At 36.5% G+C, this 13,987-nt stretch overlaps 1 protein-coding gene and 1 non-coding gene across 8 annotated transcripts in view; one reads left to right on the top strand and one right to left on the bottom strand.

The window, feature by feature from the left end:
- Window positions 1-4,032: 4,032 nt before the first annotated feature.
- Window positions 4,033-13,987, top strand: part of LOC150096501 (centromere protein X-like) — a 199,876-nt gene continuing 189,921 nt past the window's right edge. For 4 of the 7 annotated variants that reach the window (XR_016549801.1, XR_016549802.1, XM_090408163.1 and 1 more), the window contains exon 1: window positions 4,581-4,781. Coding sequence is in view for 3 of the 7 variants with exons in the window: in XM_090408163.1 (XP_090264289.1) it covers window positions 4,749-4,781 (33 nt within the window). In the remaining 4 variants the exon portion in view is untranslated. Of the gene's footprint in view, window positions 4,211-4,580; window positions 4,782-10,128; window positions 10,610-13,987 lie in introns of those variants that run through there. The other 3 variants (XM_090408160.1, XM_090408162.1, XM_090408161.1) reach the window with 3 other exon arrangements.
- TRNAP-UGG (transfer RNA proline (anticodon UGG)) lies at window positions 4,451-4,522 on the bottom strand. Its single transcript has one exon. It is a non-coding gene; the product is annotated as a tRNA-Pro (tRNA).

Below are 13,987 nucleotides of genomic sequence, written 5' to 3'. Positions count from 1 at the left end.
CATCACTTTCATATATTTCATTAAATAGTTTTTCAAGAAGTTTGATGTTATCTGGTTCTATTAATTTAAAAAATTCTGTTTGCACACCATCTGGTCCACTGGCTTTTCCTGTTTTACTTGTTCGTATAGCATTCTCTATTTCGCATTTCATGATTGCTGGTCCTTGAATATAATCTTTTATGTTTATAGGCTTCTGTCTAGTATCATTGAAAAGTTCTGTTACATATTTTATCCAAATCTGTGCTTTATTCTCTTCTTTTAGAACTATTTTTCCATTTTCGTCTCTTAGAGACACTATTTGCTTTTTCCTCAGTTTTCCGGAAATTTCATTGATTTTCTTATACAGATTGAAATTATCATGTTTCTTCTGAAGCGGTTCAATTTCAGTACATAAATTTTTCATCCAATTTTCCTTGGCTTCTTTTATTTTTTTCTTGATGATGTTATGTGTTTCTGTATACCTGGCTAGGTCTTTGTTTTTGTACATTCTTCTTGTATCAATAAGAGAAAGAATCTCATCTGTCATCCATTCCTGTTGTTTTATATTATTCACATAACCTACTTCTTCAATACTTGTTGTTACGATGTCATTCTTTAAGCTATTCCAAAGAGATTCCACACTTTTATTTTCTTCTATGTTAATCAGAGCAGATTACAAATGCCTCAAATGTGGGCAAAACCACCTACAGCAACCTGCTCAAAACCCAGGACCTCACCAGCCAAATGCGCGAACTGCGGGGGCCCCCACCCGATAGTGACTGTAGCCAAACTACAGAGGCTGCAGTCACTACGCTAAGAATAAAACAGACAACAAAAGGAAACATATCTCTCAACCCTGCCCACAGGTACCAGAGTTGATGGCTACCCAGTTGCCTGACACTCAACAAAAGATAACAAAATACCAGCTCTCACAAATGGAAAATACCAACAGTCTGGAAAGCCACCGTCGAAGCAGGACATACGCCGAAGTATCCTGCTCATCCAAAGATATTCAGCAGGACCAAATTCTTCCAAACATGACAACAGTCATCACAGCCTTATTGGCAAACACGCTTCAAGACTTCAGTAAGTCAAACCCTTCACCAAACTTCACAAAAAGATTTCTAAAAGAAACTCAAACCATATTATCAATGCTTGTTAATGAATAAAACTAGATTACTCCCAGACTCACTACAGATCGCCGCTTGGAACGCCAATGGCTTAAAAAACAAGACACTGCAGATTCAATAATTCTCTCACAGATACAACCCTGACATCATCCTAATTAATGAAACTCATCTAAGACCTGCAGACAGTTCAAAACTGAGAGGCTACACACTATATAGAAATGACCGACTGGACTACAGAGGCGGTGGTACAGCCATATTTATCAGGAACTACATCAGGCACAATGGAATACTCACCCCCCCCCAACTTCCAACCTAGAACTCACCGGTGTCGAAGTCCACACAAACTCAACTGGAAGACTGAAAATCCACGCTGCCTACAACTCCCCCACTAAGACCCTGCTATTTTCTGACTTGGATGCTGTACTAGGCATAAATGAATCTATCATCGTCGCTGTGGACTTAAACTCCAAACATCCCTCCTGGAACAGCAGAACCACAAATAAAAATGGCCGTATCCTCTTCAGCTACACAGGATTAAATAACGCTGTCATAACAGAACCCAACAAACCAACCCACCACAGTCCAACTGGCACAGCCGACATCCTAGACATCGCTATCCTACACAACATCAAATACCAGCACAGCTTTCAAGCACTGAACGAATTATCATCGTACCCCAACCCAATCCTACTTCACTTAGGGAACAAAGACCAGTCACCCCCCCCCCCCGAGCTTCCATTGTCTGGGAGAAACTTAGGAAAGTGCTATCAGGACACACTGGTCCAGTTCCCCATATAAAAGCCAAGGAAGAAATAGGGCAATAAAAAACCTCACTAATCAAATCAATAAAGCCATAACAGCAGCCACAGTATCCATGATTACTCACAAACAAAACTGTCTCTCGGAAGAAATCATGGACTTAATAAGGGAAAAAAACAGACAAACAAAAAGATATCACAACACTTGTGCTCCCCAGGACAAAACAGCCGTCAACAGATTAAACAAATCTGTCCGAGAAGCTCTCCAGAACCACAGGAATCAACAATGGGACAAAAAGCTCATCTCCATCTCCATAGCAGATCATTCCACATGGAAATTCCTAAACAACCTTAGGAACAAGCGAAAATCCCTCCCCCCCTCTGGAAGCAGAACAGCACCTTGCATACACAGATGCTGACAAAGCCGAAGCCATAGCAAGAAACCTAGAGAAACAATGCAGTCCTGCATATGAGAACCTAAACATCAGCCATGTATACAAGATCCATCGTAAAGTTAGGTTCACAGTAAATCGTCCCGATGTCAATCCAAGCCCTGTAATGCCTACCTCACCTACCGAAATAATCGGCATCATCAACCATCTCAAGATCAAAGAGCCCCAGGTCCTGACGGCATTACTAACAAAGTCATCAAGGCACTACCATGCAAAGCCATAAACTCCATCCTCAAATGGCAGCACTTCCCCCAGTCATGGAAAATAGCTGACATCATCCCAATTCACAAACCAGGCAAAGAGCCACACCTACCTGAAAATTACCATCCATTCAGCCTGCTATCCAACTTAGGGAAAATAGCAGAGAAAATCATCCTCATCAGACTCCAAAATCATGTCAACCAACTAAATATCATTCCACAAGAACAATTTGGCTTCCGTCAAAATCACAGCACCACCCAACAGATCCATAGACTGGTAGAATACATCACCACAGGATTTAATTGGAATCAACACACTGGAGCCGTCTTCCTAGACATCTCAAAGGCCTTCGATAAGATCTTGCACCAAGGCCTCCTCTACAAACTTATCATCGCTAACCTTCCACTAAACATGATACACCTGATCAAATCATACCTCTCAAACAGGCGGATGCAAGTCAAAATCAATGAAACAGTCTCACCCAATGGAAAATCCTAGCTGGAGTTCCCCAAGAATCACTGCTAGCCCCGATCCTGTTCAACATCTATATGGCAGACATCTCTCAAAATCCTCTCACATCCACCATCGCCCTTTATGCAGATGACATGGCTATACTGCTAGATTCCGCCAACCACATCTCGTTACCAAAAAACTACAAGACACCATCCTGAATCTAGAAAAATGGTTTACAGGCTGGCGACTACAATTTAACCCCCAGAAAAGCACAATGATACTCTTCACAAGAAGACGAGCATCCCCCAGAGGAGACATCACCCTGTTCAACTCTAAAATTCCCTGGAAAACTGACGCTAAATACCTCGGAATAATTCGCGATAAGCGATTATGCTTCAACAGCCACATCAAGAGCACATGCACCAAAGCTTCAAAAATTATCGCCCAGCTATACCCCTTGATCAGCAGACACAGCAAACTAAGCTCAAGAAACAAAATTCTACTGTACAAGACAGTGATTCGTCCCACAATTATATACGCCTCTACAGCCTGTAGCCATACCTCCAAGACAAACATCCTCAGGCTACAAAGACTACAGAACAAGTGCCTGCGAATGATACTGGATGCCCCGTGGTTCATCAGGAACGCCCAGATCCACCGGGACATAAATATCCCCTACATCTCTGCACTACTACGCTCCTTAGCATAAAAATTCTTTATGAAGATATCTACGCATCCAAACCAACTAATACAACAAGCCGGAAACTATGACGGTAATGACCACTGGAAACATAAAAGACCGAAAACCATCCTAACACTCAACGACGAATAACCGCTTGTGCCCACTCAGGGCGAGCTAAAATAGCTCACAAATCTCTCCCATCACTCCTCCTGAAACAGACAACAGGGAATATGAAAAGCGTCAAGCTTCACCGTTTGCGCCACATATGTCCTGCGTCCTTCAACTCGCCCTATACACAGCCTGGCGTGAAGGTGTTAATACGGTGTATAAACGTGAAAGTACAGTAGTTTTAAATTCGAAAGTGATATAATCTTAACAGGACTTAGTGAAAAGCAAATTTCATTAAATAATTAAACTTATTAGAATAATAGATAAAAGTTTAAAAAAGAAAAAAAAGATTGAATATTGAGCGTTTCTAATTGTACTGCAGCATGGGATTCAAGTATGTCAACGTCGCTGTTATAGGTACCGGTAAATGTTGCATCTTTCTTAAAAGTACGTTGCACCGTCTCAAGAAAAGTACTCATTCTCTCTGTGAATGAACAGTTATGAAGAATAATACAATGATTAAAAATTTAGCAATCAGCATTTAGCAGATAATACTATTTTCTGAATAAACTCGTGAAATGTTTCAAATGAAGTTATGGAAATAAAATGGTTTATAATATTTTTTCCCATGTTATTAATGATATATATAATAAAAAATCTTAAAAGCAAAGAGAAAAAAAAAGACGCGGGCCCGTCCGGGATTTGAACCCGGGACCTCTCGCACCCAAAGCGAGAATCATACCCCTAGACCAACGGGCCATGTTATTATGGGTTGTGTTAATTCCTGAAATATTAAAGTGCGTTATAAAAAAAAATAATGTGTATTTTCATTTGTAAAAATTCGGTATTACTTTAACAGTCTTTGTATCAGTTATGCGAAATAGAGTGATCTATATAGTAATGTAGATTTTGGCAAATTCTTTTAAGCGAATTTGGTTCAAATAAACCTTGTTTTCCTGCTAGATTGACTCCTTTGTGTTAGAAGATGTCAGCAGAACTGTGCGCCACATTCAAATCAGTAAATGTTATTTTAAGATTTTCAGTTTAGAATAATTCTAGTTTGTGTTGCTCTTGGGAGCAGTGAGATTGTTTTTCAAAGATTGGAATATAGCATTCTTGTTTATGAGAATACTGTGTTGTTTTGCGAGGGGGGGAGGGCTTTACTCATCTATTATAAACATTGCCTGTTTAATATTTTGGGTTTTCTGCCATGTATTTATTTATTTTATTACTTTATGCAGTGATTTGAATTAGGTGTAGCCACACACATTTAGTTTTCTCTCTTTCCCCGTTTAATTCTTTAGATATTTATACCTTTTTATACCACTTTGAAATGTTAATATTATTCTTTTGTTTACTCGTAATTGTTGGTAATGATCTTTTAACGAGAATATAATGCCGAAAAAAAAGTTTCATAAAGCGTTTTCGTTTACATGGGATTCAAACACGAAAAATAAATCCATAGGTAAACGAAGAATAACATATGCAGAATTGAATTTTGAAACAAAAAACTAAAGTAAATTACACTGCTCAGTTATACTAAGCAGTATAGTTAAACTAAACAAGAAAAGAAATAGATATTTTACAATAATCAGCATCACAAATCCTAGGTACGTATAGGAATAAATGAAAATAAATTGTCACCCAATAGTTTACCAAAACAACATATTAAAGAAAAAAAAAAAACTATCAAATTTATATGCAAAATTTAAAGTATGAGAATGATACTTTATACTATTATAGAGACAACATATTAGACAAAAAATATTAACCAAAAAGAAAAATATATATATATAGAGAGAGAGAGAAAGAGTTAGAAGAAGAAACTTAAATTTATTAGTATTTGAAAGATATGGTTGTCAGGAGTGGAATAAGTAGATTTGAAGGGTATTATTTTTTTTAAATGACGAGAGGGATATTATTGATGATAACAGAACAGTAAAAAATGGAGAACTTAATAATGGGATGTAGCTGTGAATGGTAAGGATGTAGTTAAAGGATTAGGAGTGTATAGGAAGATAAATATGAAATATATCAGCAGATTTATTGAGTTGGCATTAAATGAGTAATCATTATATGATATGATTAATAGTTGGCTGAGAAGAGCAGAGATAAAGGGCAAGATGCCGAGTTGTGTGAGGTAAGAGGCACTCAGTTTTTTGAATACATAGAGTGAATTTGAAGAATTGGAATGGTTTAAAGTTGATAGATTGCATTTGAATGGATTTGCTGTAGGACATTTGTAGCAGCTATTGTTTGCTGAGGGTGTTCAGACAATTGGAGATATTTTGTGAAGTGGGTTGGGGAAGGTCAAAGGACAGGAGGAAGATGGATACAAGGGCAAGGAAATGATTATCACAAGGGAGAATCATAAATGCCTGAAGATGTTGGGGATATGAATGGAAATCAGTATGAGGGAAATGGAAATGATTACAGCAAATAGAGAGAGAGAGAAGAGTGCTAGAGCAGAATGATAGTGTTGTGGGATGGCATTAGAGTGAGAGAGTGGGATTGTTACATTTGTGTACTAATACAGGGAGTATCAGAAATAAGGAGCTGAGTTTGTTGCATTGATTGAGTCAGTATACCCAAAAATTAATTGGTTTATGTGAAACTTTGTTGACTGAGGGTGATATAGTGTTGGGAATTGGAATGGAAGGACATATAATTTTCTGGAAGGATAGGAAGAATGCAGAGTAATTGTGTCAACTAACAGTGAAATTTGAAAATAGAGTAGTAAATGTGGAGATTTAATCTGGTGTGTGGTTGAAATTAATAGATAGTGTGTGTAAGATAAAAGGACCTCCTAGATGAGTCTTTGACTCCATGAGGTCTTGTTTTAATAATAATAATAAAAATAATAATAATATTTAATAAGGTAGTTATAGGCCAGAGAATGTAGTGAGCACTGTTGTGAAATGTTTACGCAAATTCATTGTGCATGTAAAAAGAAATTGATATTGATGGAAATGTAGATTTTGGAAGTGGAGATAGTGTATAGGAATGAGGAGAGTGAATTTGTTGAAATTCTAATAGAGAACTATCTTAATGAGCATGTAATTGAGAAACATGAGGTTTTAGTGTTGTTATTGATGACAATCAAAGATATATTGCAAAGACTGCACATCACATTAGTCCACCTGGTTGGCCCAAGTGTACATGCTCTCCAACCAATAGGCTGCTGGTTCAAATCCCACTGTGGGCTTGCATGTTTGTGATTTTTTTTTTAGGTGGGAGATGAATTTTATCACCTGGTGTGAGACTACTGCCACCTGCTTAGGCCGAAGTGCCTTGAGAAAGTTCCATGTTTGGTCTCCAGAGCAGGATTTTTGGACTGTAAAAAAAAATAAATAAAAAGTACAATATATATATATATATATATATATATATATATATATATATATTGTACTTTTAGTACAATATATATAAAAAAAATAAATAAATAGAAAAAAAAATCCTTAGCCTAACCACAGTACAAAATATAGTGTGAGTGGTAAAGTTTTTGAAACCCATTGTTTGAAATTGTAGATTGTTGTAGGTACATTTTTTGAAAATCCATAGTACAAATTGTACTATGGATTTTCAAATAATCTTTGGAGCAACATTACTGTTATGATAAGGAGTACTCTGATAAGTAGGGATAAGGTGATGGTTATGCTAATTGCATAAAGCATTGGTCAGATTACACATGGACTTTTATGCTCAGATTTGGTCACCCAGTTTTAATAGTGATATAGAAACATGGGAATAGGTTCAGAGATGAGTGACCAAAGCAATTATCAGTACTCTGAGTGTCGTTTATGGGGAGATGTCGAGAAATGTAAATTTCAGAGTTTGGTGGACAATAGGGGACATGATAGCCTTGTTTAGGTTAGTGAGAAGATTTTGTGAGATTAGTGAAGAAAAAATAAAAGGACGACTGGATGGTGAGAGGCAAAGAATGAGAGACCATCTCTGGAACTTGGATAAAAAAGGATGTGAAGAGTAGATTTTACATGGAAAATTTTGAGTGAGTGAAACTCATTAACAAAATTTGTTACAAATCTGGGAGTTTTAAGGATTTTAAAGGTTTAATATGATACTACTACTATTACTACTAATTATTATTAAGAGAGACCTCCAGGAAGTCAGGGACTCATTGAGGGAGGCCACAATCTACTTACACCAACTATCATACTTGAATTCATTCAAGTAAACCCATGCTAAGTACCTTAGTAAACTCATGCTGTTCATTGCAAAGCAGAGACTCTCTGTCAAATGATTTCTGAATGCAAGCCCTAACCAGCTTTTCCAAAATCTTCACCACCACCACCATTCCAGAGATACTGATTGGCCGATAGTTGGATACATTGCTCTCTGCACCACCCTTGTTTAATGGGATTGCCATACATTCTTTCCACTCCTGTGAAATATTCCCTGTTCTGAGACTCAAATTATATAGCCTGGTCAAAGGAATAGCCAGTTCAACTGAACACTCTTAGCACCTATGCTGATATCCTATCAGTCTCTCTTATTAATTCTTATTCAGTTTGTGCAACAGCTCTAATATCTTTTCTTCATACATCTGAGTTTCTTCATTCAGTGAAGAGGTAGCAATGAACTCAATGTTGTATACACCAGGGTGATAGCTTTTAGCAAAATGGCTACTCATTAGTTGAACAACCTCTTCTGCATCTGTCACCCTCACACCATCTGCATTCAGAAGGGTTCTTTTTTCATGTTCATTCTTTCTTTTACTTGCAGCATATTGATAGAATTCTTGTGGATTGTCTTTAGCTTGCAGAGCCAGTTTTTTTTTCATATTAAGATAAGACTTAGCTTTCTGTACAACACTTGTGAATATTCTAGCCTGCTGCTGCTTATAATTTTCATAATGGTACATCATCCTTATGTACACGGTTTTTCTTCCACATCATCCATTTCTTAAGAATCTCTTGGTTAAGGAGAGTGTGAGCAGGAGAGTGAGAAGCAGGTTTTTTGCACAGAATTGTGAATAATTGGAATGCCTTCACTGAGAGGATGGTATCTGCAGAGAATTTAAGTGTGTTTAAGGCATGTTATGATGAGTTGTGTGTATGAAAGAAGGACCTCCTAGATGAGTCTTTGACTCCATGGTGCCTTGGGATAATAATAATAATCCATTTGACTCCTCTGCTGTTTATTTTTTGAATTCTTGGGTCACATTCTGATATTACAAAATTTAAGTATTTTAAAATGCTTCCCATTCACTGTCAATATTCTTCCCATCCAGCAACTGAATATCATTCTGTTCAGTGTACTCCTCAGTTGGTTATAATTTGCAGCTTTGTAGTTCAGCATGTAACTTTTTCTGACTGGAACATTCATGATCTGCATGATCACTATCACCAACTGGAGGCAGAATAGGTACATCTTTAACTGAAACACCCTCTGACACCATAATGAAATTTAATACTCTTTGACCTCCAGTTCCTTCTGTCACATGCTGCTTTAGGAAGTTGTATAACAACAGCTCAATAAATTCAGTTTCATAATTATATTAAGCAGACATACCACACCTGAGTCTGCTGACTTCATGGAAATTGATGTAATAATAATAAATATGCAAAGTTTTGATGATGTGAACTTAGGGTTGAAAGAGGAAACTATATAAAGTAGGAAAGAAATGGTGATCATGAAGTTGTTACTGTCTGTAAAATAGGGATGCAAGCAACTCATGGTGATGATGCATTGGGATGATTATCATTCAGAGCATATGATAGAGGTGATCTGTTGATGACACGATGATGTGACTGTGAGACAAAACATTGTCTCTAGTTGGGAGTGGGAGAAGATAGAGAAAGTGACTATGCCATCCTGACATAAGAGATCATTACTCATATGGAAGTTTATCCTAGGAAAGTATTAATTGAACTAAAGAGCAAGAAATTATAGAAAATTTAATAAGGAATCTGAAGCTATATTTTGAGTGATTGGAGTTAAAGAAGTCATAGACGTCTGGAGTTAAAGAATGCTTAGGAAATAGCATAAAATGTTTGGAACGAGGAATTGACTATATTGAGTTAGATGAGTAAATAAATTACTATGATAACTACCACAGTGTTTTCTCCATACCCAACAGTATGGGGGAAAAGAGAGAGAGCATGAGTGCTTAGTTTGGATGCATAAATGATATGAGGAATCGACAAAAATTCTCACGGACTTTCAAAAAGGGAAGCAAAGGAAGCTCTTTATGGAGGCTCAAATATTGCAGTTGCACCTGGTTAAATAGGGCATCATTAACATATATGATCGCTTTCAAACTTATGTAGTATAAAATAAACATGGATGTTTATTATCCTTCATTGTAATAAGATTTATTGCAAAGCTATATCTCTTTAGGCTCCTTTTCTGTAATTTTAAGAAAGGTGATGAAGAGATGCGATAAGCACTACAGAGAAAAAGTGAGAATGGTGACAATGAAGGCAAAATGAGATTATAAAGGAACTAAATGACCAGGCTAAAGAAATGGCAAGAAGATATTTCATTATGGGATAAGTATAGGAAGAATGATTGAATGTAACAGTTCAGTTAGTGAAGAACCTGTTTATTATGGCATGTTATTCAGATAGTAATGATATAGTATTTGTTATGAATAAGTGAGTTAGCTGGTCCCATACAGAGGTAGATGGTTTTTCTAATGGAAACGTGAGTTTTTCATTCCCTCAGAACAGGCAAACTGACCCCCTTGAACACACTGATCTGCAGTCAAAAAATACATACTTAGAAGTCCCTCGTTGGAGGGCACAACCTCAACTAGTCTTAAGATGAGAAATGGATGAGAAAAAATTGGGAGGAAACCTCACACAACAACAACAATATGAATAGGTAAAAAAAAAAAACCCTTTTATTTATTTATTTTTTCTTTAATCTCTGATTTTTTCTTTCTTTTTCTAAATTTATGATGAGAAGAGAGAAAAAATAATTTGATGCTCCATGACAGTATTTTGTGACAATTTAAAGATAACCTATTTATAACTGGGGATGGATGTTTGTGCATGCCTTTAATGGAAGATGAATTTCATTGTTCAGATTGAGTGATTATCCTGTTTACTGGAGGCCTAAAGTTGCTTGATAAAGTTTTGTTTCTAGAGAATTTGTGGATTATGTAAAAATAAATAAATAATACAGACCTTAGTCCATTTACTGTACTATAGTTTACAACCTTTTGTGGATGGGAGTCTCACTCACTCACACATATACACACTACACAACACAACAACAACAACACACCATTCCACTCCACTATATTAACTCCAGATGCATGTTTGGTCTCTAGAGCAGGGTTTCTGGACTACGTAAAAAAAATATAAAATTGATAAAAATAGAAAAAAAATCTTGTACTATAGGTTTGCAAATAACTTTTCATGAGTGGGAGCAACATAAAAAAAAAAATTATGTGTGTGCACTTAACTTTATGAATGAATCTTCTGACACTTGTTTGACAGCTGGTAGTGTAATGGTAACAATTTTTCAGTGATGGCTTATTTTTCTCCTTATCTAATATTTCACATGTCTGAAATATTAGATAAGGTGTTAGATAAATATTAGATGAAAAATGAAATGCATGCATAAAGTAAAAGTTTGATTAATAAGAAAGCAAATATATATATATATATATATATATATATATATATATATATATTCATAGTATTCAGTTGTTTGTTAAACAGACCACAGCTTCCATAGTAATTGATCTGTTGCTTAAACAATGGATAACTCAAAGTAGAGATTACAAAAAAAAAAAAAAAAAACCCTATAAAATTTATATGCAAACTTTAAAGTATGAGATTGGTATCTATACTAAAATTAGATCCCATCCATACATCAACTCATTTGGCATCAATAGATGCTGTATGGTCACTCCTTTAATTGGTAATGTTCTTTGCCAGGTGGTCCTGTGATACGCCTTTCTGGAGATGTCAACTCTCTGAAGATCAATTACTCCAGATACACCACTATCCATCTCATTGAAGTTCTACCCCTTCCTCTTTTTCCTGGAACTTTAACCTTCTATTACTGTTTTGAGGTCCACCTTCCATCCTTTCAATGCGTCCAAAGTAATTCAGCTTTCTTCTGTCAGTATCTTTAAGGAACCTTAAAGTTCTGCCAATTTTTTCTAGCACCCATCCATTTGACTGCCTTTCAATATATATCCTCAGTAGCCTTCTGTAACACCACATCTCAAAAGCAATATTAATACTATTTTCTTAGTCATCTCCATGGAGTCAGACCTGCTGTAAGAGGCCCGTAATGACCATTATTCACGCAACATCTGTCATATTTCTCCTTAAATTCATTCTTGACAAAGCACACAAAATTGCCTCAGACAATTATTCCACTCATCTCATTCACCACCCTCCCAGCAAAAAACTAGTTCTCAGACCCTTGTGGTTAACAAGGGTCTGATTTCCAGGGGTGACCCCATGTTCTTTCTTAGACACAGACCTTCAATCTATCCTTATAGGGAGCATTCCGTAGAGACACAATCTTGGTCTCTTATTTCTGGATCCTCTTTCCTATCACCACTATTTCTCATTCTAAAGAATCCAGCTGGCTGAATCTGTGTGCAGGAGTCCCAGTGTAACCTTATTAAAGCGTATAAAGAGGAATAACAGCTTCTCTATCCCTGCATGTCAGTGTATTCTTCAGCATCCAGATAAACTGATTAGCTATTTTGACCATCTTTGTAATACTCTTTCTAAACTTCAACCGCTTGTCTTTAATCAATCCCAAATTCATGGCCTCACCAATAGCTTGTAGTCCAGTTCCATCAATGTAGTGCACAGCCAGTGTGATCTCTTCATCCCAGAGTGCATTGACCTTAAACTTTGCCACATAAAACTGGCAACTGTTATATTGCCAATCTGTTTACAACATATTGCAGGATCTTATGGCGATACCTCTGGTCACCTGTCCTCTTGTTGATTCAGTTTCTCCATATACTACTCTTTGAAATTTGTCCATTCATCACCCTTTTTTCCATATCTTCAGCTTCATATCCATTCGTTTGTTATCCTTTGCTCACTGCCAGTCTGTTTAAATCATCTTGCATATCTCTTTATTATCTTCATTAACAATCACTCTACTCAATTTTACTTTATTAGCAAAAAGCTGGATATCTCATCTTAAATAATTTCCTTTATCATTGATGTGCAAATTAAATTGCAATGACCTAAATACAGAGCCCTGCAATACAATACACCAAGGTTATCTGCACTCTCCTACATTCACTTCTGTCATGTACAACCCTTTGAAGTTTATTAGTCACCCTCTATTCCATATAATCAGCTTCATACCCATTTGCCCCAATTTATCTAACAGAGTTCCAAGTAGCATCATGTCAAATGTGTCACAAAGTCCAGCAGTATCACCACATAGCCATTTCCTTTATCTGTATTATATGAAGTGAGTGAATTACTATGGCCAGACCTATACTCTTCAGAAAACTGTACTTTCCCCTTCATTCCTATAGAGCAGTGGGAATAAAAGTGTGGTACGTGTACCCCTGGGGGTACGTGAAAGGTCGTTAGGGGGTACGTGGCAATTTTTGGCTATGCATAATTAAAGGAACCATTATATTTTTCAACAAACAGTGCAATTAGAGACATCCAGGATAAAATGGCACTAACTAATGAATCACATCCCCCTCTCCAACAGAAACAGCTGTATAGACCAAGCAAAACCATATGTTGCCGGTGGAACATATGGTTTTGCTTGACACCACCCCCATTGTTAACGTATTAAAACTAAGAAATATATAGTGAATGTGTTTCAGATATTATTGAATTTGGTTGAAGGGAATTAGCATTTCAACTCAACTGTTTCGCACGATCTTTTGTTAATACTGCACGAATCATATGCGGTTCTTCACTGCTCTACGTATCTCAAGCCTTGTAAATTACTGGCAATTTTTGCTTGAAACAATGGGAAAGAAGATGACGCTAGTTGGGTAGATGACTTTGACGATGCACACAAAGAAACTGTTCTCGATGCCAAAAGTAGTGATAGTGAGTAGTTTTATTTATTTTATTCTTGGTAAGTCGCACCATTTTCAGTTTTTTTTCTGAAAACTTTAGTTTCCGAAAATTCCTGCACGTATCTTGCAACACGATTTTTTAGCTTTAATTTTGGGAAAAAAGTTAGAGTTATATTAGAGTAAATACAGTATTTTTTTTTAGCTTTCAAATTCTTACGTATGGATCA

The sequence above is a fragment of the Typopeltis vanoorti genome, chromosome 18, assembly GCF_054136105.1.
Source record: "Typopeltis vanoorti isolate ZY-2024b chromosome 18, IOZ_Tvanoo_1.0, whole genome shotgun sequence".
Lineage (NCBI taxonomy): Eukaryota > Metazoa > Arthropoda > Arachnida > Uropygi > Thelyphonidae > Typopeltis > Typopeltis vanoorti.
This window is presented reverse-complemented; position numbering and strand designations above follow the sequence as displayed.